Source organism: Rhea pennata, chromosome 2, assembly GCF_028389875.1.
Source record: "Rhea pennata isolate bPtePen1 chromosome 2, bPtePen1.pri, whole genome shotgun sequence".
NCBI classification, from domain to species: domain Eukaryota; kingdom Metazoa; phylum Chordata; class Aves; order Rheiformes; family Rheidae; genus Rhea; species Rhea pennata.
Window position 1 is genome coordinate 156,099,451 of NC_084664.1, and position 26,603 is coordinate 156,126,053.

At 39.5% G+C, this 26,603-nt stretch overlaps 1 protein-coding gene across 1 annotated transcript in view; it reads left to right on the forward strand.

Moving 5' to 3' along the window:
- Positions 1-17,397, forward strand: part of TG (thyroglobulin) — a 168,504-nt gene extending 151,107 nt beyond the window's left edge. The window contains exons 46-48 of the mRNA XM_062568427.1: positions 11,015-11,155; positions 11,924-12,114; positions 17,036-17,397. Coding sequence (XP_062424411.1) covers positions 11,015-11,155; positions 11,924-12,114; positions 17,036-17,157 — 454 coding nt within the window. The 3' untranslated portion in view covers positions 17,158-17,397. The remainder of the gene's footprint in view (positions 1-11,014; positions 11,156-11,923; positions 12,115-17,035) is intronic.
- Positions 17,398-26,603: the final 9,206 nt, after the last annotated feature.

Below are 26,603 nucleotides of genomic sequence, written 5' to 3' on the forward strand. Positions count from 1 at the left end.
GTGAATAAATGAATAGATGTAGGTATCTCAAATGAACCATTCAGAACAGCCAGGGGAGGGATTGGTCTCTGATCAAAGTTACTTCTCTCTGTTGACTGTATAGGAATACTTGTTTCTGAACAGAGGTACCTTGAGTTAGATGTCTAAAGTAGGTTTCCCTTTTCAGCCAATTTATCTACCTTTGCTAGTTCCAGATAGGGATTAAGATTTCTACTCTGTAGCTGATAAATCTTCTTCAAAGGATCAGGATGTGTTTTAAGTTATCAGGAGTCAACAGATCTTAAGGTAAATGGGGTAAAATTTTCTAAGAACTCAAGCTTAATTTAACACTGCCCCCTTTTGAAGTCAGTGCAGTTCTAGCCCAATTACACTGACTGGTCTTCAGTGTCTGGGATTTACTCCTTCCTGCTCCACAACTGTAACTTCTGATCAGCCAGCAGACCGTCTCATGGGAGGAAAAATATTTATGGAAGTGAGTATTTGGAAACTCAGGATCTATGTCATTCTTCATGTTAGCAGCTTGCTTGAAAAATTTTCAGTGAAAGAAGTTGCATCATATTTTAAATGGCAGAAAGGCCAAAACACCAGTGACAGATACAAATGGCTTGTTCTGCGGGGCCTAGAACAAGCTGGTAGCCATAAAGTGTTAAACTGACCTGTCTTGGTTTTATTTTAGACACAACTCCGCCCAGAGGTCAGGACTAGTTTCCAGGCAGTGGTTAGCACCTTGTGCTATGCGAGATACTGCGGTTTAGAGTAAGGAACTGCTGGTTCCTTACTCTAAAAGCCAGAATGATCAGAGACTGCAGAGAAAGCAACCCCTGTCCTAAAGCTTCGCACAGGTGGGCAGCAAGGCGTGTAAGAGACACTTAACTTGAAGTATCTGCTAAGTGTTTCCATATGAGGAACAGTGTCTGTCCCCTGCTTCCTGTCCTGCCCAAAAAAAAGATTTGTGGGACTCTTTCCATTTCCTCAGGTTTTTTCCGAAGAGATGAGCTGCTGAGATTGTTTGGAAGGGCTCAGGGAAGGGACAGTGTGTTCCTACGGATACCATTTGATACTGTGAAGTTGCCTGCAAACTATTAGTTTTTTTTTTTTTTTTCCTCTAAGAACATAGTGAAAAGCATTTGAAAGAAATCAGCCAAGATCTAGGTTACGATGAAGGCCATTAAGTTGCAGTAACACAGACTCGCTTTCTTTTAAGCAGAGAACAGCTTAATTCTGGGGGAGCCTTTATTTTGTTGGCAGTTCCAGCGGGAATGTTCAGAGTGCTCTGTTTGACTACCAATACGCTCAGATAAGTGACTTTTACAAGGCTCTAAATAGAGCAGAGCTGTGCTATGCCAAAAATCCGGCTGCATAAAAAGAAAAGACATGTTCTCAAATTAGCCTTCAAGTTTTGTCTTGCTGTGGAGAATGGTAGTAACCCAGTCATCTCTGAGAAGATCTTCTTTGAAAGTAGTTAAAATAGGACCTATACAACTTATAGTTACTGGTGTTGAGGCCTTGAATTGGTGAGAATTTCCTCTTCTATCTTGTCCCATTAAAGATTTCTCCTGTGCTTGCGTTACTTATCTCTCCAGAGCAGTAATAGTGTATGTAGCACATAGCTAGGACAGACATTTCTGTGTGTTGCTAAATGCAGCAGCCAACAGTATGTTTTGCACATAATAGGTATGTATGGGATATACATATATATGGGATACACATACTAGACCAGATTCCCTCAGAACAGTGTAGCTGGAGGAACGCCTCATTAGACATTCCTGGTCATGCATGGGTTTCTGAGATACAGAAAATCTAAGCTTCTGTGGCATTATGTCCATTATGGCATTAGGGTAAGGTTAGAAAAAAAAATCATAGTTTTTAGTGCTTGTGTCTAAATTCTTATGATCTCACTTTGAATGGGATATGGGCCTTTACCTCTTGTGTTTATTTATACGATAAAGATGATGATGATAATAATATTATCTATAATAGCTACTATTAACTGCTATTTCTCTACTTCACAGGAGTATTGAAAATCCTGTGTTCAGATAACTACAGCAGTGGAAGACTATTTACTGTTAGATAAAATATTCTTACTGTGGAAATGGCCATTCACTAATTAGCCTGTTACACAGGATAGTGATACATTCTACAGTTTCTGCTCTCTTGCATCTCTCCTACTTTATGTGCATTTCCCCAGATGTGTTGCAGAAGAACACAGAGTTAAAATGCAGAGATGTGGAAGTACTGGTATTTTCTCTAGTTTCCTTTACGTACTCACCACAAAATTCACAAGAGTGAAGAAGAAGTCAGCCAGTAAAGACAGACCCAACTGCAAAGATGCAAAGTCGACAAAAAGTTACTAATCAGAGATTAATTTTTCCAGTACAAGTCAATTAACAAACGTTTGTGTGACTACTGGATTTTTCTAAAATATGTGCACACACCCGTCCAGACACATATAGATACAGGGGTAGGATTAAAAAGCCCACTCTGTATTGATGTTCACAGCATATGTGGAAAATCTTATAAAGCTGTGATAGATATATACATAGATAAATGTAGGCAAAAGGAATTGCAGAGAGTAAGCTAATACACTCCTTCCACGTGGTAGCTTTCTGTCAAGCTTGGCATGACGCTGTGTCTGCTTTAGTCTTCAGTTCCTATTTGAGTAAGGAGCATGATGCATAGCCAACTCCTGCATTAATGATCTGCAGCAAAAACATATATAACCCAGATGCCATTTCCTCACTCTCTTTTTCAGAACACTTAGGCCTTGGAGTAAACAGTTACTCTAAACAATGCGGGAGGAATGTGACTGCTCAGCATTGGTTCGGATTAGTGTGGAGGGCTCGAGCGTAGTTTTAGTTACAGTAAAGAAATATGTGATAGGAGAAGTATGTTTTGACAAGGATAATATTGTTAACTGTACAGAGATTCTTCTTGTTAACCCCTAAAGAGATTTCTGGGAGATTTCACGTGTTAAAGACAGATGAAGTAGCTCTGCTTTCATCTGTGTTTCTATGTAGCTGTGTTTCAGCATAGTTTCTAAGTCCCGCTGTGGTGCCAAATGTGCTGTCTTAAAGGTGATAGATAAAATTCGGTGGTTTGATTGCTGAGGGGACCAGATCATCAGCTGCAATAGGGCAGCAAAGCATCATTAGTGTCACTGACAAAGTCTAAACTGAGACTTAATGAGGGTCTATCTTACAGTCATTAACATTTATGACAGTTGTTTTGGTATAGCTTTTGTCAGCTGCGGCAGATTCCCCCAAGATTACTGAGTATGTGTCATTTCAGTTGAGCTACTCTTTCCCTCCTGGCTCTTTATACACTCTTGTCTATGTTGCTGTGAGCTGTTATGTGATTGCTCCATGCCAAAGCACACAAAACTGGTTGTATTTTTGTAATACATTATACGATTCCTGTAATTCTGAGGGCAAGAACTCCTGACTTTTATATATATATATATATATATATATATATATATATATATATAAAATATAAATATATATATATATAAAGTATAAAACTTGTGTATAAAACCAGTCAACTATGCAAAGTATTTTCATTTTCTATTTCTTAGATATGCCATGCTAATTATGGAGATTCTGACTGTATGACCTCTCTTTAATATCCCTTTGATTATGGGAGATATTTTACACTATTGCTTTTGTAATAACAACATCCCTGGGAGGCTACTCCAGCTCTCTGATCTGGCTTCCACATATTGTCAAGTTGGACAACATGCGACTTCCCCCGACTGTTGTGGTTAGTCCGTGAGTACCAATAGCCCTGTAGGCTGGGGGGCCACGGGCTGCTGTGGAGGCAGGCGGAAAGTTACACCTCAGAGCTTCAAAGAAACTCGTCTAAACACAGAGGGAAGGTGAGGCACTGGAGAGATGGTAACAAAAACAGGATGAACGTTGCTTCTACAGCTGGTCAACCACCGTAATCACCTTATGTACTGTACACGTGCTGCAGTAGAAGCTTGTCACTTTTCTCTATAAAGCTGTACTCCCTCTCATCTCCTAAAAGTTGTTGTTTTGTTGGACTTGCCTCTCATCCCTCTGGCCTTACCTATTTCATTGTGAACTGCAGCTATGAAACAGCCTTCCCACCGATTCCACCGCATCATGCCATTCGCAAGTCTTAGCCAGTTTCTCTGCTGCTGAAGGCTTGAGGTCTACACGATTTGTTTTTTTTTCCCGCGGAGTGGTTTAGGGACCTTTATCATTCAGCAGATTTTTCAGATCTTGGAATTAATCACAAATATAGTAAAGCAAAGTACCAAGCTCAGAAGAAGCAGAAATCAGCTTTAAGTTAACCAAAATTCAGTTAAAAGACCTAGAAAAATACAAAGCAACTTTTGGAAATGCATGTGTTCATTCAGTAGACATACTGAACAAATGGATGAATTTCTGCCAAAAAAATAATACACTCACGTGTCAACATGCCTATTGTTAGGTTTTTAATGCAATAATTCCTTGATAGAGTTCTATATTCTATGTTATTTAGGAATCCTGATGAGGTGCTAACAGTGATTCCTTCCTGCATTAAAATCTGTGATTTTTTTTTTCAATTAACGTGAGCTTTCAGGTTCTTGAATTTATTGTCTGCTACTTCAGTTTTATTTTCTTCAGTTGGCACAGCCAATATGCAAAGTAGAGCGTCATGTGCATTGGTAGTAAACCAAGTGGAAAGAACACAAAAAAATGCTTGGATACTTTGGCAAGTCAAATATATCTATCGGGCTTTTTTGGTACAACGTGGATAAACTTGGCAGTTTAATCCCATTATGTGTTAAGAATTTTCCATATGTCCTAATTTTCCTGAAAAGAAAGAAAGAAAGAAAAGTGTTCATCTGTTTTTCACATGCTTTATCCCGCTTGTTTGGCAGAACTTTGTAATGTAAGGAGATGCAGTGAGCCAAACGCATCCCTAGAGCTGAAGAGGTCACACAAGGCCTTGTATTGGCTCATTACATTTCTATAAATATCTGGTTATTCCTTTGATTTTTTTTTTCTCCCTGTAATTACATACCATTTTCTTTCCTAAGATGTGTGATTGTATTTAAAATTTTTAATGTATTTTTGCTTATCATCAAAATGATCATCGTAGTCCAGGCAGAGTGCATTATGGTGTTGGAAGGCTGCTGCAGTCCTACACCACTGCTGATACCGTGCCTGTTAAGAGCCTTGGATACTTGATCTCACTCTGCAAATCTGCTACTATGTGTGAATGTGAAGAATTTAGATGTGTGTACAAGCAACCACACTGTTATTTTTAACATTTCTTTTAAAAATCAATTTTAAATTTTTGTATTGAAAACGAATGCAAAAAGGGGCTAAAAGATCTGGCAGATATGTCGCATTTTGTGTGCTGTTCTTTAGGGGCATAAATGTGATGAAGTCCTATTTCCGCTGAAATCAGCAGGAGTTTTATCACCAACTGCAGTATGCCTGGGTTTTGCTCATGCTACTCACAGAATCACAGAATCCGTAAGGTTGGAAGGGACCTCTGGAGATCATCTAGTCCAACCCTCCCTGCTCAAGCAGGGTCACCTAGAGCGTGGTAAACAGAGTTGCATCAGGCAGGTTTTGAATATCTCCAGAGAAGGAGACTCCACAGCCTCTCTGGGTAACCTGTGCCAGAGCTCCGTCACTCTCACAGGGAAGAAGTCCTTCCTCATATTCAAGTGGAACTGCCTGTGTTTCAGTTTGTGCCCATTGCCTCTTGTCCTGTTGATCGGCACTACTGAAAAGAGTCCGGCCCCATCCCGTTGACACCCCCCCCACGGTATTTGAAGACATTGATCAGATCCCTCTCAGGCTTCTCTCCCCCAGGCTGAAGAGGCCCAGCTCTTGCAGCCCTTCCTCATAGGGCAGGTGCTCCAGCCCTCTGATCATCCTCATAGCCCTACACTGGACTCTCTCCAGTAGCTCCATGTCTCTCTTGTCCTGGGGAGCCCAGAACTGGACACAGGACTCGAGATGAGGCCTCCCCAGGGCTGAGGAGAGGGGCAGGATCACTTCCCTCGACCTGCTGGCCACACTTTTCCGAACGCACCCCAGCAGACCATTGACCTTCCTGGCCACAAGGGCACATTGCTGCCTCATGGTCAACTTGTTGTCCACCAGCACTCCCAGCTCCTTCTCTGCAGAGCTGCTCTCCAGAAGGTCAGCCCCCATCTTGTCAGTGCCTACGGTTATTTTTCCCTAGGTGCAGAACTCTGCCCTTGTTGAACCTCATGAGGTTCCTCTCTGCCCAGCTCTCCAGCCTGTCCAGGTCTCCCTGAATGTCAGCACAGCCCTTTGGGATTCAATGCAATCAGTGTGAGAATGACATTTTCTTCTCAAAGCTAAATGATGATGGATAGGTCTTTTGTTTTGTTTTTCTAGTTATGTAATGATAGGCCTGTCCTTACCTATGAGGGTCCTGAATATGTGGCAGAGAATCCAGAACTAAACCATGATCCCACCTCTACCACCAGCCCTTTCACAAAGTTAGTTAGAATGAGCACAGTGATGCTCATAACAGTTTAAAGGATTAATGGTTTTTGTATCTCACAGATCTGTTGCAAATCGCCAGCATCTGCTGAGTTCATTGAGTAATGTGAGCTTGAGCATATGGTTTCCTCTACACTTCTCAGATAATAAGCGGAGCTGAAAAAATGACATTTTTGTCTTCTGAAATATGGGGTGCAATGTTTTAATTGAAGTGAATGGTTTATGCAGACGTCAAAGAAGGAAGGAGTTGTCCTGAAGAGCACTTACGAATAACAATGCCAGTGTCCCCAGACTGGTAGCTTGAACCTCTAAAGTTGCATGTTTAGGGTTTTTTTTGTTTGTTTGTTTATTTGTTTGTTTGTTTCTATGCCTAACTTTAGGTAGATCCTTGGCTTGATGTCACAGAGGACAGTGGGATTTTTGGCCACAGACAACTCTAATCAAAGCTGGGATAAACTGAAAATCATGTGAGGACTAGGGTTTTGCAAGCTGTGGCTTGAAAAATATGGCTGTTACTCCATATTTGCTTTAAAGACATTAGTCTTTTTTTTTTTTTTTTTTTTTTAATGGAAGCCCAAAAGAGTACACCTTGGAAAAGAAGGGGGTGCTTATATCATGAAATGGGCAATGTAATGAGTATATTCGATAGTATGTAAAGGAGTATGAAAAAAACAGCCGAAACTGCTTGTACAGATGAAGATGGAATGAATTTTGGGGTGAAAATAACAATTAAGTTCTTCCCACATACTATTTAAGTTGTGGTATCAGATTCTTTACTAGGTTTAAATTTCCATTTTTGTGGTTCTAGTTATCAGTAAAAAAAAACTTAAAAGCACAAAAAATGGAAACATGGGTATACATGTGTTTCCTGTTCTAAATCTTGTATTTTAGAAAAATATTCTATTAATAGTTATCTGTACTTTATGAGGACTAAGCTATTTATCATCATTGGTCAATACAGCTAAAAAGACAGTGGCAAGTAAACATCCATTTGGTATGTTCACTTATGACTTAGAATGGTTCTTCTTCAGCTTGCCTTTTTTTTTTCCCCCCTACTAGTTTACTAGTAGCTGTAACTTAACTCTGACTAGAGTTCTATTTATTTAAAAAATTAAATGATTGAGTAGTAGTGGGCAGTTAGTTAGTTAGGATTTTTTAGAAAAAGAACCCCAAAACTGCATTAAGCAAACTAAAAATAGAAGAAAATGTGTCTCAAAATGCTTTGAGATTAATTGAAACTGTTTGATCATGAGAATAAGGATTATTAAAAAAAAAAAAAAGGAGAGAGAGAAGTGTTAGGACATAGTCTGTCTTTAGTCATCCACAGTGAATTTCCAGTATGAAATAATTAGACAGGTCTAGAACAAGGACAAAGTTCGGAATGAGATCTGTGTCCTAATATACAATGAATCACAATGTGAGGTCTCTGCAGCCCCAGCTGTAAATTATGCATTTAGTCCTAAATAGCACGGTGAGCATGGTGGTCTGTCAGATCATTTGCTCCTGATCTGAGTGCCTTGGTAGTCGGTAATGACAATTCCACTTTGCAAACAAAGGATATTTTTTTTTATTGTTCCAAAAGTTTGCGGTTAAGAAATCCATTCTGACTGTGGGAAATCTAGGTTTATATCTATGCTTTGTTTAAGTTGGAACAAGAATTTGAACCAAGTCAACTGTAACCTGGGTATTTGCTCTAAATGCTGAGCTTCTCATCTTTTAGTCTTCCCTGTTGAAGCTGTTCTTTTTTTGTACACAAAGGTAGCCATAGTTCTAGAGAGAGAGAGAGAGAGAAGTAGAGTATCTAATGGCTAAGAAATCCCTTTCTCTCTTTTTTTCTTGGAAACATTTTAAATGGTAATTCCAACTAAGGCATAAAGAAAATTTCCACAGAAACAATACCTCTCAAATTAAATGTATTGGCACTGTATACTAAAAATTCTCAAGAAATGGTAGCTCAGGGTCTAGAGTTACATTTTTCTATGAATTCCACAAAATTTCTGATTTTACCACCTGTTTTTCTGTACACTGGATAACTGACCTCCAGTAATTACTCCCTCTGAAGTCAAATACTAAATCTCTTTCAAAGTGAGTTCACTTAGTGTGAGCAAAATGGGAGGATCTGGCTTGTAGGTTTTCCATGGCTTAGTTTACCAGTCTGTCAACCTGTCGCATAAGACCTGTGATTCTGTTTCTAAAAATGTTGATAGCCTAAATTTTAAAATAAGTCTACACAGAAGTTTGGAAGCAATACCCTTGCATGAAGTCCTAGCCCCATGAAGTCACTGGTGCTACAATTTAATCCTTATATGTCACGAGATTCACCAGTCTTATATATGTAGCTGCTCTGTTACTTGAAAAGGACTTCTTTAGGGGAAGTTAGTCAATACTATTTTCTCTTCCTTGAAAAAACCCCAAATCCTTGTCGTTATCTCTGCTGTCCTCCTTTTTATCAGACTGTCCTCTAAAGTACCAGACATGGCACTCAGGGCTATCAGCAGTGTGGTAGGGAGCAGCTCAGCACAGAAAACCCCTCCAACAGCAATGCTTACATAAATATAAATATTGAAAATATAAATATAAGTATTGACAGCAGCTCATGAGATGATAAAATTTGATACCTTTATCTCAGTTGAGGAGTTTGCTGAATTTTAGTCTGGGCTATGGACATAGCGCATTTCACCTCTAGAAGCGTGAGGGCTGAGAACATGTTCTCATCTCTGAAGATGAGGCTTTCTCATCTTGGGATAAGCCCTCGCACGTGTGATTTCTATCACAAGACCCAGCCCTACTGCGACTTCTTTAAATGAGTACATTTGTCCCTTCACTGCATCTTAATAAATTTTATGTCTCTTCTCCAGAGTGATTATACATTAAAAGATAATAGCTGCTTTAAGTATATAGTACTTTTGCTGCAATACTTGCACCAAACATTGCTGTAATGTACTGGGCCAAGCAAATTATTTTTAAAGCAAAATTATTAAACTATGATCTTGCTTAATCCTTGTAAAAACATTTGAGGAAGAAAAATATGCTTTAATCTTGTTTCAGCTCTACATTTTTATGGTGAATAATATGTGAATAATTCACTTTCCAGATGCAAAGTATTACTAAGGTATTATGATAAGACTAAGGAAAATACAACCAAAGATGTATTTCATTTAGAAGGCTGTGTGTTTGTTTTTTAAAATAGAGGCTTTGGAGTGAGGGTAGTGCCACCACTCCTAAAATGTAAAGGAGTCATCTTGCTTTCATTCCACCTGCCCATGATGATTTGAAATATAAGCCTTGTTCAATTATAGGCAGCATCTGGGTCATATCAGTACTGCTGCATTTCAGGTCCAAAGATAAAATAGTTTCAGTTGTGCCACCTTTCAACAGCAACCTTTGCAACTCCTGAAGACGAAATCTTGCTGAGTGGATCTGGGATTTGTTTGTCCCTTCCTCACAGGCGTCTGGTCCTTCTCTCAGGTCTCCTCTTGCTGTCTGTCTTGATGTTGCCAGCATTTAACTAAGTTATTGGGATCTTTGTCTGATTAAGGGATGTATGAAACACGATTGGACTCCAGACCAGAAATGTGTTGTTCGGAGTTGTGAGCGCAGATTCGTTATATTTTTAATAGTAGATGATACCTGCCATTTAACCTGTTTTTCTGCAGAACTTTGATATGTTAGGAACTTCAGTATTTTAATATGTGTAACCTTCACTGCTGGATCCAACAAGGCTTGTTGCCTTGCCTGCCTAGTCTTCTCCCTGAATTGTTGAAATATTTCTTATTATACATGTTAAATGTTACACACAAGTAAACAACAGTTCTTCTTTCTTAAATCTGATCTAAGCAATTTTCTTAGGCCCATTTTGATTTGACGGCCATACAAAACCTGGGGAGAACACACTGCAGGAACCAAAATCACTCAGCCAACAAAGAAATTAGATTGAAATTATATCTAAGAGAAATCTTCACAAACATCTCCTATTACATCTCTCCTTATCCAAAGACTTGGGGTAGAATCCTGGCCCCACTGAAGTTAATGGAAAAACTTCAACTGCCTTCAAGAAGGGCCAGGATTTTATTCCAAGTCTCTGAAATAAACCTTAATTAGCCTTCCGGCATGGCTGCCAGATTCCATGTCACCATTTGCTTCCGTTCATCCTTTCTGAATTTCGTCTTAGTGAAAATCTGCGCAAAACTCAATAGTTATTTAAGCAATAACAAAGTGACTTTTTTCCTCTGTCACTATTTCTTATCTGACCAGTTAATTCAGAAAATCTGCCCTATTCTATTCCACAATTCCCTTTTGTAAAAGTTACTAAAGACCCTAAACTGACTTAATGGCAAATTCTCTTTGTTTTTACTTATTCTTCTTTTATGTTCTGATTTAAGAAGCTCACAACTATCTGATTAATGGTCATTAATTATTCAAAATTCTGCTTTATTCTTTTAATTAAAGTAGCTCCCTTTCTCTCCAAACAAATAAATGATGAAGATTTGAATTATGTTTGTATAAATATTTTTTAGTTCAGCTTTGGAGCTCTTGCTGGATGTTCAGTATGCATTTGGACTGCCATTCTACCCGAAGTATGAAGAACAATATACTCTGGAAGAAAAGAGCCTTTCCTTACAAATTATGCAATATATCTCCAATTTTGTAAAATCTGGGTAAATATGTGACATTTAAGAATTTCTATGGTTGGGGAGGGTTGGAGGAGTAGATTGAATGTAGGCCAGATTCTGTGCTCACTCAAATGTGCTCCATTTACTCCAGCAAGTTATACTACTACAGAGGGGACTTTTGTCAACAGCATTGGAAAGGCATGGCCAAATTTTCAAACAAATACTGAAGATTCGTGATATAAAGCATAGCTAGAAATAATAAGAATTTTATCTCTGTGGAGCACCTGCAAATGCCACATAAATATATGAAGGCTATCAAAGCCTCAGTGGTGTTTTCAGAGCTTAGTTCTAGGACCCCAAATCTGAACTGTCTGGGCTGAGACTTGCTTTATTCCCAGGAGAAGGTGGAAAACACATGAAGAAATTCTGCACCCTTTGCCAACTACTCTGAGAATAGTCCTCAGCTTTACTGCGCTGTGGCCATGCCTGTGAACAAAGAGTATCTGTAGGAAGCTAGTGTGGCTAGTGACTTTCTGTGCTCTTTCCAGAGCCGTGGGTTGCTCTAGAGCTGAGGGTACTAGAGTAGTTGATGAGTGTGTCCCAACACAGGCTTTGTGTGAGTGCTTAGGAAGTGAACCAGGCTGACAAGTAGGTGTCAGATGAGACACACTGAAGAATTTATCAGTCTGGGCTGAATATGAACCCTAATGGTCAGAGAGACTAAGTATGCATTACCTCAACCCATCCAATCTCCTTCTGCATTTTATTGTTCGTGTCATTGTTTTCTAATAATTGCTTCTATTGTTCCCTTAGAAATCCAAATTACCCATATAGTTTCTCAAGAAGAATGTCTGGGGTGATGCCCCCCTGGCCTAAGTACCTGCCAAATGATGATGGTGATAATTACAAGGAGTTCACCATTTCCTTGCCAACTCTTAAAGGACTGAAAAAAGCAGACTGTTCCTTTTGGTCTGATTATATCAGAAAGCTGAAAGCATCCACAGGTAAGCAGAGTCTCCTCTGTCATTAAATGAGACCTAATTTTTCTGTTTAACCTTTCCCTTTATCTGTGGTCCTGTCAACATTATAGTTATACCAGTGTGGAAAAATGCTTTTCACAGATGAAACATCTTGCACCATTCAGGATATATACTTAGAACTGCCCTGAGACTAAAAAGGATGCAAATAACAGTTGTGTTAAACATACTTCTTTTACAGCAGATAGCCTGTAATAAAGGTTTGTTTTCCTGAAGTTAAAGAAATCTTCCCACAGTGATTACAGAAAATATTATGAAGCTATATCTTATAATAGCTTGCTTACTGTTCATAGTCATAATACAGATATTGACTGAACTGGAAGACTAGCTGTACTGGCCTCTTCTGTCTATTGAAAGCATGTAAAATGACAGATTTGAGGTTCATATGATTGAGGAGGAGCACAAAAGCTTCTATGCACTGTAGAGTTGTAACTGAGGCTCTTCCTTCAGATGTACCTCAGTATGGAGCCTGCATGCTTCTGCTTCACACTAGAAAAGTTTCTCTGGCTTTTTAATAGCTGTGCTTGTTATGCCTCGTGTGTTTTTATTTTGTCTCAATGAATTTCCATGAAGTTGTGAGACTCCTTCATATTTTTTCCTGACTTCTCGGGACAGTAAGACCAACACTACTGAGATTTCAATCTACTGCTCTATCCTGAACACTCAACTTGAACACAAAGAAACTGTCCTTCATATCTGTGTATTTTGTTAATAAATTTTGATAGCCTCAAGAAAAGCAAACAAAACCACCCCTTTTCAGCAGGCTGAAATGTTTTGAACTGTCCATCTGTAAGCTTACAAGTGTTCTTTATGTTCTACAAAATTCATAAGGACTCATTTTCACACTGGACGTAGTCCAGGATTTTTCTGCTTTGTATGGAGCTGCATACCTGGAAATAAAGTTTACTCTCTAAGATGCCAAGGTGCACAGGATCTGTCTGATACCTAACAGACCACCTCAAATGGACTGAAGCTGATCTTTAAGTAAAGCGAGACTATATATGTCTTAGAGCTTAGAACCATCAAGTTGGTTGTTCAAGAGACTACATGAATCAGTACTCAGGGTCTTTCTCTGAAAGTGGACTAAATATTTTACTGTAGCCTTTTCATTCATTCATTGGTACCCTTCAGTGTCTTTCAAGTTCTACGCAGACATTTTGTTCCTTCTGATACCTTTCTGCTGGTAAAGACATTTTTAGTTTGTAGATATTTGTTCTGATATTTAAACAGTCCTAGATATAGCTTCTAGATCTTTCAGGACTTAATCTCACAGAATTATGACTTTATAATTCCATCCTGACTTTAAATCAGAGCACTGGCAGAATGACTCTTGACTGAGCACCACGGACAGAGACTATATCCAGTGTGTATAGGGAATCCTGGAGAAAGGGGGGAAACCATCTACCATGAGAGAGAGATGGAGAAGGCTGAAAACTGTTTTTGAGATGGAGAAGGTTTAAAACTATCCAAATTGGCATAGGAACACCAACATTCATGTATGGGTCAGTCTAAAGGTCTGTCTAGCTCAATATCCTGTCCTCAACAGTGGCCAAAACCAAAAACTTAAGACTAAATATAAAAACTGAGAGAGAGAGAGAGAGAGAGAGACTGAAAGAGCTGAGAAAATGAGTCAAATGTTGGAAAACAAGCCATACAGTATGAAATTTATAGATTAATAAAGAGAGATTTTAGAAGGGCCATGTCAACATGTTATTCTGCAAGCAAAAGTGAGTTCACCCTGCCTATTCTCCAAGCCAGTATTTGCTTGGGCTCAGCACCATGGTAATGCAGCTACACAGTTCACTTCTGTTAAATTCCATCTCATAGCAACATTGGCTTGTCACCTTGCCTCTATAGTTGTCTTCATTCTTAGCCTGGAATACTGAAACTTCTTATATGACTTTTGCTTAAACAGGTATTCACAGGACCCATTTCTGCTCCAGACATTAGGCTTAGGACTTGCAGAAACTCCTACTGCGGGTCTCTTGATAGCACTCTTAGTCCACTCAGGAAAAGATTCCTAATGTCCATGTGTTCATCTAGAGGAATTATATGCAATCCAGATGCTGATGGCAGAACACCCTCAAACAATTTCCTTTTGAAAGAAGGTGGTGCTGAAATTCATGCCAAAGTAGTTTCAGTCCAGCAGAGTGTAAGTCCATCTTACATTTTTCTCAAAAATCACATTCAGCAGGAGTAGACAAGTGACTATTTAGAATGTGACCAAGACTGTTCAGTCAAGAGGATTAAAATCTTCAGATTTTTTTTTTTTTTGTAAGTTACTGTGCATCATGTTACTGGTTGGCTGAAGTACCATCCTGCACCTGGGGTAGCTTGCTGTACCTCCTTTCTGAGCTGAAGCACTGCAGTTCTGACTGCTGCAGACTCAGTCTGTTATGGAGTGCTGCCAGGAGGTCATATGGGATCCTTGCTTGATGTTGGATGATTCCTGCAAACTCGTTTTGGCTGATGTCCCTGGCACTCCATCCTGAGGGGGAAGCATTCATCAGTTAGCTACCGTGAGATCCAATCTAACACATACTTAGTGAAAAAGAACATTTTTTAGCTTTTGAGTAATTACAAATTCTTGTGATAGTGTTTTGCATTGCATAATACACTGTTTATAGTGACTACTGAGTCTCAATTATTGTGGGTTGCAAAGAAGCCAAGGACAGTTGTGGATGCAGGACTATTTACATGCAAAGAAGATGGCATTCACAGGAGTGGCTGCAAGAGACACACGTCTAATGGAACAATCCACTTTTTTAGTCTAAGTGCAGAGCTGTAGTGAATAACTATTTTGATGCCATTTCAAACAGTAATGATGAGCTCTGTTTTGTCCTTCTTACCTCTTCCTTCAAATAAATATCCTTCCAGTTTCACATATCATCTGTGGTTTATAAATAAGAAGATCAATATATTTCAGTGAAATGGAGTGAATTGGACAAGCCAGTGACTGTAAAATCTAACTGCAACTGGCTTTTCAAAAACTTCTCTTGCTCCTTTATTTACTGCCATGACTTAGAAATGTCAAATAGGGGTAAATAAAGGCTCATAGAATCTCCATATCTCAGTCTCTAGGTCTCAGCCCATCAAGAACCTGAGTTACTCCTAAACTCTTAAATTTCTGTTTCTGAAGTAAAGCCTGTAATGTTTAGAAACATTTGGACGGCTGAAGTTGCATATCTTTTAGATTATTCACTGCAGGATCTAAAAGCTGTATATATATCCAGCTGAACTGTTACCTGTAATTTTCTTTCCATTAAGTAAAAATATTGTCCAAGGTGAAGTAGATGTTTCATTATGTGATCAAAGTATAATATGTAATGATGGGATCGTAGCATTCTGACTTGGCAATTAATTGAAATTTATGTGGTCATAATTGAAGATAAGTTAACAAAAGTCATTTCATAAATGCAGTGGTTCTTGATGGTATTTACTGGCAGTGCCTTTACAAAGTGTAAGTAAAAGTTTGAATCTGTTTTGTTACAAGTGATTTATAAACCTGTTACAGTATTGTTTGAAACCAGCTTGTAAGGTAGGCATTTAGTTCCTGAGGTGCAGGGGGTGTTATGGAACGGATGGTGCTTGAGAAGGCTTGGATTTAGAAAATGGTGTTTGACTGGTTGCTTTTCAGTATGAATTCAAAAACATGCTTTATATTCTGAATCATGGTTTCCATGGGGATCATCAAAACCAGAAACAAGAAGAATGGCCATCATGGAAAAAGCTGTGGCTGGCTTTTTCCAGGGAACGTATTAACAACATGAAATTCAGTTAAAAACAAAGCTCCAGAATGTTTATGGATATTCGGACAGCATGTCTGAATGCTAAAATTCCCCTTACATAGCATAGTTGATTGCACTCTGTAATAGTGAATCCCTCTGTGAGGACGCTGAACCTCGAACAGGTAGACTAGGATCCAGTCCACATCAGTTAGTCATCTAACTTGTATCTAAACTAAACCACCCTTCCTAAAATAAGTGCTTATTGTCACTGGGGAGGAGGAGATATCTTTAATACCTCCAAAGTGAAATCTTGCCTGCCTAACTCATGTGCCTCAATTCAGACATTTAAGCATATTTTGTGTGTCTAAGGCGGACTGGACCTCACCTGTAGGCTTAGAGAATTTGAAGGCTCGCAAAGCTAAAATGTTCTTCATTAGCTTTGAGACATCACATGTAGCCTCCTCAGAATCCAAACAAAGCAACAGTGTTCGTAGTTCAGATTTGAGTCAAGATTGAATCAGGAATGTTGTGGTTAGGATTCATCTTCTACTCATTTTATTCACACCTCTTTTTGGAAATCTTCTCTAGAAAACAGATTCCTTTAGTATGAGGGACATCTGTGCAGCAATTAGAGCACTCTGGCTAGGATCCATTAAATAAACACCATCGGTACACTTTCTTGGCACATTATTGTCCTATTGAGGCAACTGCACTTCTGAAATAGGGTGGAAGACTGAAAACAAAAAAAGTAAAGAATAAGAAAGAAGAGCTGGATCAGAAGTGGGTACATGAGGCCTTAAGTGTTCCAGACACAGACAAAAATTAATATTGCCCACAATTCCTGCCTCTTAGGTAAGGTCATATGCCCATATCAAAAGGAAGATATCTTGCACAGGTGTTGTGCAAAGTGTCATACATTCCAGTGATGGTCATTTGAAGTCTGCTGCAAGCATGAATATTAATTAGCATTAGGTGGTCTGTCGTTGCCTTAAAGCAGTTTGCAAGTGGACTGCAAACTGAGGAAAACAGCTTCCTGAACATTTACAGCTACATATCAAAGTATCATTGACAAAATATATTCCCTCTACCTTGGATAGGTAATAATAGGTAAATACAAGGATATTGTATTTATTTTAATACTAATTGTATTGTTTTTTCAGGAGGTGCAAGTGATGGAGGGAAATCTGCAGAAAACAGCCCTAGCGAAGCCCCCAGTGCAAGGCTTAACTCCCAGGAGACACCGAGACAGCCTGTGGGAGACAAGGTGGCTTACAGCAGATAGAAAGTCACAATGCTGTTGGATGGATTACTCATGCAGTTGTACATCCCTGCAGCAGGATCACACCAGCTGAGCACAGTCGCTTCCTTTAGTGTACTTTCTGAACAAGTAGACTTTGTGCGGTACAGTTAAGGATATATGCCTCTCAAGTATATGGCAAATATAACACAAAATAAGCCCAAGAGCTATTATTTTAGGCCAAAAGAAACTGTAATTTGTAAAACTAAGTATCAATAAAAACTACAAAACCAAAACGAAAGTACTTGGACTTTATTTCTTAGAAGCACCGCCGACACTTGCACTACTACCTGCAGTACCACCAGCCAGAAAAATACATGCACTGAAACTCTGAGAAGTCCCTCGGCTGATGAGGCTTAAATTGGCTAGGTATCGTATCCAATTTGTTGCTAGGAATGAGAGCATGACTTTCCATTCCAGAGAGAATTAAAAAGTGTCAAAGCATGGAGGGGTTGGATCCAGGACGATTGGCATAAGAAGGGACCCAGAGCGTGCTTTGGGTGTGTTCACATGAGGTTAGAAAGACTCATGCACATACTATATTCTGCTCAGGGTCACCTTTGAAAATATTAATAGACCATTTGGATAAAGCAAAGCACAAATGATATAAAACAGGTTAATTAAGCTTCAGAATATGAGAATATGCTGTCTTCGGAGCATTCATCTTTTGTAAAGGGAAGGCATAATACAGAAACATTTTGGAACTGTAAGGAAAAGGGCATCGTGGAGTAACTTTAATGGCTCCGAAGGTAATTTGGGTTAGGTGGTTAGTCCACTGTTGGGATCATTTGGCAAATATAATCCTTAATCAACAGTATATGGCCACAGTAATTTGCACAATAGAATATCACACATGTTCATGATACTTGAGAACAAGGAGTGAAATCAAGGCTGAGTGAATTCAGTGGCAAAATTCCCTCTGATTTCAGTAGGACACAGATTTTTTTTTGCAGTGATGAAATGATTTGATAAAATAACCCATAAGGTTTTGTTTGCTCCCTGGGACCTTTGCCAGTGAATGAACAGTTACTGCTGTCTGCTATTTATCCAGGTATCCAAAGATTTTGCCTTGCTCGGAGAAAAGCTGTGTGTGTAATTCTCAGTTCTTACACTCACATCCTGTTCGATAAACAATAAAAAGAACAGAAGAACACAGAACCTTGTTGACTACTTAAATACAAAAAAAGCAAAGCTGGGGAAATTAAATCATGTTTTCTGTCATTGTTAGCTAAATCATAATGAAAAGAGAGAAAATTTAAGAACTTTTAAAAAGCCCTGATCTTAATCATATAGCTCAGCAGAGTGTGCTTTCTTTACAGTAATTATAGTTAGAGCAGTTGTGATTGCTTGGCCAAGTCTGGGTTTACATTTTCCTCTTTTAAGACTTGAGATTCTATTTAAAACTGAATGCACCCTGCCAAACCCCCTTCTGTTACTAACAGGTATGATTATACATGTGTCCACATATGCACACAGTCATGTACAAATCTCCTGCCCTGGGAAGATCCAGAACTGAGCTACAGAATTTTGTAATTCTTATAACAGTAAGCTGTATTGAAAAAGTATGAATCTCTTCAGCTCTGTTATCTAATATCCATGGTGTCAGCCCCCGTTCCTCCTTAGCTTTACTCTAGAAATTTGGTGAATCTTTATTGTTGTATATATATTTTTAAATAATATCATCAAATATGTTGCCAGTTCTTTAAACCATTACACAAATACTTTTTAGCATGTTCAAAACTCATTTAGGTCACTTTGCTATTGCTAAGATGGGTTCTCCCATCTTTCACTCCACACACAAGGGACCTTCTCCTAGCTAACGTCCTTCATTCTTGCACGGTATTGTTCTGAAAAAATGAATTATCCAGAATACTAGCCCAATCCTTGTTAAATATTGATGTTAAATGAGCTATTGTTTGTGGAAAATGGGCTTGTTATAGCTGTCTATCAGGCTGTATTGTTGCACTGAGTTAAAAAATCACTTAATGAGAAAAATGGGCTGTGAGACTAACAATTTTGATGTCTTAACCCAATATCCCATAACTTCTATTAAAGAAACCTTAAAAGGCTATTGTTTGGACATCAGGGTACTAAATATAATATCTAAATCCTGGTAAATTATAAATATGTTTTTTATTATTTAATATTGGTGCATATTTTCAATATAAATGCACATGAAAAAGTTTTTTCCCTGCCATATGCACTGGCTTTAGTAGTATCATTCCAAACAGGACAGTTCCCCAACAAGTAATTAATCTCAATTGCCCTTTAAATCTTCAAATTCTAATCACAAAAGAAAATATATATATATTTTCCAAAAATAAATGTAAAGTGATGCTCAGCTAAAGTTCACCGATGGTCTGTTCATAATACTGTGAACTTACTGTCTTCTGCACCACAGTATTGCATAGCACAAAATGTAATGTACAAAATTGTGAGTCACTGAGAAGTATTATGCTCAGCAACCCCAATATTAATTAGCTGCCTCTAAAGCTGGTAATCAGAGCACAGATTTATAAGGCTTCGGTATTGACTCATGTTTGTGAACAACCAAACGTGTCTTTCCCCGCTCACTGCTCAGCTCCAGCTTGAGCCAAGATATGCCTCTGGAATTTGAAAAAAGGTTTTAATTTTGAGCTAAATATCACAACGTGGCCTTAGAGCCTCCTAGTTAGTCTACCTGGTAGACTTGGTAGCTCTGTATGTATGAGTGGATTTTTAGGTCACCCCTCCTAAGGTGAATACAACTTGACTGTCAGTTTGGTAAAAAAGCCTTTTTTAAGAATGGAATTTTGTAAATCATCTTGTTTTTGTTAGTGGCTGACTGCCAGATCCACCCTGTTGTACCCAACGCAGCTCTTTGATCCATCCCATCTCTCTCTGAGTTTCCTAGGAGTCCTTGTACTCCTTTCTGTGGCCCTCTGTTTCAATTCTACTTTAAAAATGCAAAAGCCCTTCCCCATCTCTCTGTATCCTATTCATCCCTGTTGCTCTCACCCTGTTCTTTCTTCATACCTCTTCTAATCCCTCTCCCCACCAAGTTCCTTTCATTTTGATGCACAGAAGAGCACTCTCATGATCCCTTTCCCATGTATTCATCTAATTCCATGTTTCTTCCATCTTCCCTCCTGTGTCCTTAAACCCAAACATCTTTGAAGCCCAAACTGTTGTTACCACTGGCATTTGCAGCAGCACAAGTGACCCAGTGTTTGAATGTACATCTGATTCCCTTCCTGACTTTGCTACCATTCTTCATAGGGAACCACACTGGTAGGAATATTCCAGTCAAATCCAACAAGGTGGCTTAAGTAGCACAAAGTAAGTGTGAGCTGACTGAGAGAGAGGTCAGGAGACTTAGTGATACTGAGGCCAGCTCTGCTCCCATATAAAGTATAACTCTTGGTGAGTAAGAAAAATACATTCTCAGACTATTTAGGTCATTGCTCTTTAATCTGAAATACCAAAGACTTTAGTGATGTGGTAGTGAAACAATGCCCAGAGGCATGTTGACTAGAACCATGCTTTCCTCCCTCCTCCTGGAAATACCTACAATTTATCAAAAGTGAAACACCTCGAAACTACATTACAAACACGCACACGCACACACCAAGTTAATGCCTTTTAAGTCAGTTCATCTGAATTCTTCTAAAAAGAAAAGCTATTAGAGACCTTCAGTATACAGAGCTGAGTTATGTCATAGTTTAAAGCTTGAATGTTTAAGCTATAGTATTTTGTGTTATTCTTTTGCGTAGGAGAAAAATAGGAGAAAATATATTGCATTAGAAAGAAAGATTTTACCATGTAGAATTGGAAAAAAACAACTGATGAAATGGCAAAGCTGGAACGTTAATTGTTTTCATAAAAACTTCACACATACAGCTGGAACATCAGGGTTGTTTTCCTGCTTTTGCAGGCAACCACATCATATAATTCTCTTGGCTAAATTTAACATCTTGGTCTTTCACCGTAACAGCATCACAGCCAAGGCTCTTTTATTATATGACACGCTCATATACTCTCTAACTTGCTCCAGCTACAGTATATAGCAGTGGCTTATATAGTAGTAATTATAGATTTAAGGACCATAGCCCTTCCTTATATGAAACTAGAAAAATAAACATGATTACAAAGCTGAAGTTCCTCCACATGGTTCTCATTTGGTCTTTGAGCTGTAGAGACATCCTCCTAGCAGGGTTTTTATATAAGTTTCAGGTGTTGAGAGAATTTGGTTAATAGGAAGTGTGATAGTCAATGCTTTTGACTTTCTATTTCTATGACATTTATCTGGCCCAAAGCTGCGAGGTCACCAGTTCCTGCCTCTACAAGCATGAATCCTCTAGCATGGCCCTCAGTCATGATGATGCAAGTTCCCTGTCTTAGTTTTCCAGCACCCCAAGGAAGATCCTTTGATTCTAGCAATGGCTAAACCTCAACAAACCTCAGCTGAGAGCTGATGTGCCATCAAGGAAAGCAAGACAGGTCTGCATCAAGATTCTTGACAAACTTGTTCAGACCTTAGGACACTGGCTATATGGTTGGATTTGGAAAATACCACATTTCATAGCACAGAATTTGAATCATTACAAAAGCTGATATTTACTGTGTTTAAAAGATCTCCTTCTCCTTACAGCTGTTGTTCCTCGTGCATTCGTGCATTCTGCTGTCATGCTGAGAAAGGCAATGTCTCCATAGCTTATCCCCGCTGCTTCTTAGGCAAACACTTGCTAGAAAGGCTAGTGAGGAAAAGTCAGTGAAGCTGACAGTATCTTTTAGGTCATTGCATCAAGGCATCCAGAAATGGATATTTTTAAATGTTACAGCTGTTTTTCAAAGCTGACTAAGGAATTTTGTATGTCACATCATCCTAACTTGTAGGGGATTTGGATGCCCAGTACCTATTATGGCTTTGCAAACCCCACCCAACATCTGTGCAATGGTCAGTGCTCATAAACGAGTCTTGGCTCTTTCATAATACATGGATGTCCACATCGAAAAGCACCGTTGCAGTTAGCAATAGTTAGTATTCCTTCTTGCTTACGAAAGAAGAATTTACCTTTATAATTAGCTTCTCTAGTGAAGATTGTGATGTCAGTGGAGGCAGAGTGGAGGCACAGCCAGCTTTCATCAGCATTTTACATGTGCCACCACCATTGGTTGAATGAGAGTAGTGATATCATCTGCAAGTGTCAAGCAGTGTAAAGTGACTTGAGAGCCCAAGAAAAAGAGAAGAGACTTGATGCTGATTCTCAGTTCATCCTCCACAGATCACCACCTTACATGCAAAAAAGTGCATTCATGTCATTCCAGTTCTGCATAAATGAATGGAATAGAGTGTTATTGCCTTTCCATAGCAAAGCAAATGGTTTGAAAGGCTGAAGATCAGTCTGAGTTCAAAATTAAGACTAAAAAAGGAAGAGCTGAGTGAGAGAATAATCTGAAATCTTTTTTTGTATTCTGGGAAAAAAATGATAAGGAAAAGTAAACCCAAAAAACAGCAACAACATGAAGGCCACATCTTTGATTTCAAACCTCTCATAAAAACAATTGCATTTAGACAATAATAATTGTTCAAGTATATCAATAAAAAACAGAAAGTGAATTTTCAGCGAAAAGTCTTTTGTATAAAAGATTTGGCAAGGTACCTCAAGAACAGAATCTCTAGGTAAGGCAGAATTTACCCTGGCTCTGAACTGCTTGCTCTGAACTTACTTATAGCAAAGCTCAGTCACAGTGAGTCCTGCTTTGAATTAATGGTTGATCATTGGCTGCCTAATTAAAGGAGGGTGGATGGATGCTGAATATATTGCTCCCTTGGTGCTAACTACTAAACTAACACAACTGGCAAGTTTGCCAAACTGGCAAGCATGAAAGGCCAATGGGCTATAACTCAGACAAGCTTTTAACTTTGCATCTAACACAAGAATTTATGACTATGGTGACAAGCCTTCCTTAGGGTGCACAATGATCTTGAGAAACCTGTAATAAAGCAGAATGGATTCTGCTATCACAACAGCATTTCAGTGATGCCGTAGAGAAAGATTATAATTCTGTAGCATCATGGTGTCATGAAACACGTGTGTAGGTGTTACTGTATTTGGCAGCACAGAGACACAGAAGACCACAAGCAGCCAGGTAGAGGTGGGAGAAACTATTACAGTAAGAAGGCTAGTGAGCTCAGATGTGACCTCAGAGCTGCACTTTGCAACAGGGACTAGAAGCAACTAGGCCTTGATCAGGTTCTGCAAGATAATGGTAGCAGTGAAAAGCAAGAGGGATTTGAGTCTGAAATAAAGCCCACATTAAGAGGAAAGATAGTGGGAACAATTAATCAACCAAATGGCTAGTTTAAAAATCAAGTAGGCCAAAGCAGCACTAATAAGTTCTGCAGCTAAGCCCCACCTGAAGCGCAGAGAAACTCCATCTGAGTTCTTCCTGTTCAAAACTCCAAGCAGGAGAAGGGATTTGAGTGTTACACAGGTCAGATGATTGTGTCACCTAGGGGTGACAGCCTCAGGTGGTGACCACCTTCACTTTGTTCAGAAGCAGTAGGGCAGTGACTAGCAATGCTTAGATGGCTGGGCCTTACCATGACTCTCCTTTACCCAAGGGGGACTCTAGCAGAGGTGAAGCACCCAGAAAGGAGGCAGACGGTTCCCTACTCGCTCCTCAAAATGTGTATGAGAGAGACTTGTATCATCTTCTCCCAAGAATGGGATAATTAGTCCAAATTCACAAAGTTACTTAGGTGCCTAATACAAACTGAAACTAATAGGAACTAAGCACATTATTACCTCCATTGACCCATTTTTTAATTCTTCTGGGGAAATATTCTTTGGAGATATAATTTCTTAAGTGACCACATGTGATGCAAGCATCAAATAAGGTTTTTCCAGCCTATCAAGAGCTGCTGCTGAAGACCCAGCCTCTCTGACACGAATGCACTTTTTTTTTTTCCATTTTTTCCACCCTCCTGGTTTGTGAGTACTTGCACCATGAGCCAAGTACTGAAGCCCTTTGGCATCATGATGCAATGGGTATGTGTAGGTGTACAGTCCAAGGGGAAGAATAATTTCAGGAGGTGAAAGACTCCTATGGAACAACTTAAAGGATCAGCTTGACAAATTGTTTCTGACCCAGCGAACACAGTCAAACATACAGTCACGAGCCTGGCTACTTTCAAAGGCAGCAAAGGGTTGACAGGCAGAGACAGAAGATAAACTCTAACAGATGCATTTCCTTCAGATCACTTGCACATCACTTTGCACACCCTTCCTGCCTCATAATAAATAAATGATTAAACAAGGGCTGAAACTCTTAAATTTTGCAATGATCTTTCTATCAAAAACTGTAGGTCTACTTTTCAGCTGAAGTAAGAAATGCCAGCATAGCCAAAGTCAGTAAGTTATACTGATTTATACCAGCTGCACTCAGAGCAATGACTGTGTTTTATGAGAGAATAAAGTATTACTTTGCCAAGATGTCATCAACTCCCTCTGTCCTATAGCAATAGTTTATCTGAGAAGTCATTTTTCACCAAAAAAGAAAAACCACACCCCACTATCCTGGAATTTGGTTCTAGCTTTACACCCTTTTCTTCCCCTTAGGATTATTTCAGCATATTAAAAACAGGCTTGGTGGCTAATGCTGAGCTCTCAGTAAGGCTGAGACCTGCCGCAGACCAGGACTCAAAGAGGTTTCGCTGAAGCAGAGTGTGCTCCCTTGATGAGTAAGCTATATTTAGAGGGTGATTCCCAGAGACTGGGCGCCTGGAATCTGTCCAGGCAAATCTGACTCACTACCTTAACCCAGAAACTATTCTTTTGGGGGAAATTTGCTATTTATTCCCTGTTATTATTCTCATTGCTCTCATCTACATGTGATGCCCTGTGGCTGACCAGGCTGGATCTGACGGAGGTCCTCATGTCCTGCTCTGCAAGAACCTCTTGGTGACCCAGGGAGGGGCTCAGCGTTTTGCCTTCTTTGGCTGCTCCTTCTCTGCTCCTGATGGTTCTGTGGGCCTCCTTGGATGATAGTCCTCACCTTGAAATCAGTAACATGGTGCTAAGACAGCACCAGCCCACTGGAGGTTGTGCAGTATGATGTTCAAGGGCAGCTACTGCATTTAATGCCCAGCAGTGGATACTGAGGGAAGGCGAGCGCTCTTATCTCCTGAAACTGTGCAAGCATAGAGATTTTCTGTATTTTTTTACAGACAAAAAAAAGCCATCTTTTTTTCATTAAGGCTTGTAATATGGAGCATTTACTTCTCTTTCCTTCCCACAAGGGGGGGAGTTTTTATTAGCCCCATTTTACAGCTAGGCAAGTATAATAAATGTCTGCTATAAGTTTCCCAAGTCATAGAAAATAAGAACCTCTTATGACTTTTCAGCAGGCTGTTGAGTTTCAGTGTGCCTTGCTTGCAGCTCTGCAGGGTACCTGCTCAAACCCAGGACTGTGTGGAAGAGCTGCAAGCACTCCTGTGTTCCTACCTGGGCTTCTGCCATATGTTACTTGATTTCATTTCTTCTTCTGTTCTGTCTTGAGAGAGTAGGAGGAGGGACTGGGGTGTGGGCCTGGGTGGGTTATGAAGTATGATAATGCAAGAAATAACTATCCAGTAAAGGTAGGTTGGATGAGGCCATGCTCCCACTCTGTTCAGGTCAGGTCTATCTATGCTGGAGAAGCCAGATCCTTCTACACAAATTAACCTATAATAGTGAAAAAGCATTGTTTTGTATTGTTTGTGTAGCTCCAGAAAAAGCCCCTTTCATCTATAATTGCAGAGCTTCTGCCAGTATAGAACCGTTGCAAGAAAATCCACATTCCCCAACTGATACTGGTTTAGTCACAGCCTGAGTTACCAGAAAATGCTGTCCTGGACAAGTCCTGCTCTGTATCTATAGCCTTTCCTTGGCCTGCTGAGACTTTCCAGCACACATCATTCCTGCCCCCACTTCCTCCTCTGCAACTGCTTTTTCTCTTTTTAACCCCTACTTATTCATCCCTACTCTGTTGGATTTCTTCACATCGGCCGTATATGTTCCACAGTGCTTTTTTCTCCTGCATTTTGCTTGCGAGCTGAGCCTCTGGCGCCCAACCAACAGCTGGAGTGCACTGCAAAGTCACAGCAAGGTGCCCCTCTTCTCCCTACTGGCAATTTGCAAGGAAGCCAGTCCCTGGTCATTTTAGCTTGTGTGGTGATGCTGTCCTTAGCTACTCTAATAGAAAACCTATACCGGCAAGACCTTGCAGTCACACTGTGCTTCTTTGCTAGCATGCTAGGGCTACAGGGAACTTAGAGCTATTCCACTTTTATATATAATGGCATTTAATTCACAATTTATGATCACTTTGCATGGAAAAATAAAATAGGGAGAAAAAAACTTGAGATGAATATTGTTAAAAGGTATCTGGGGTATGAGGTATCTAGC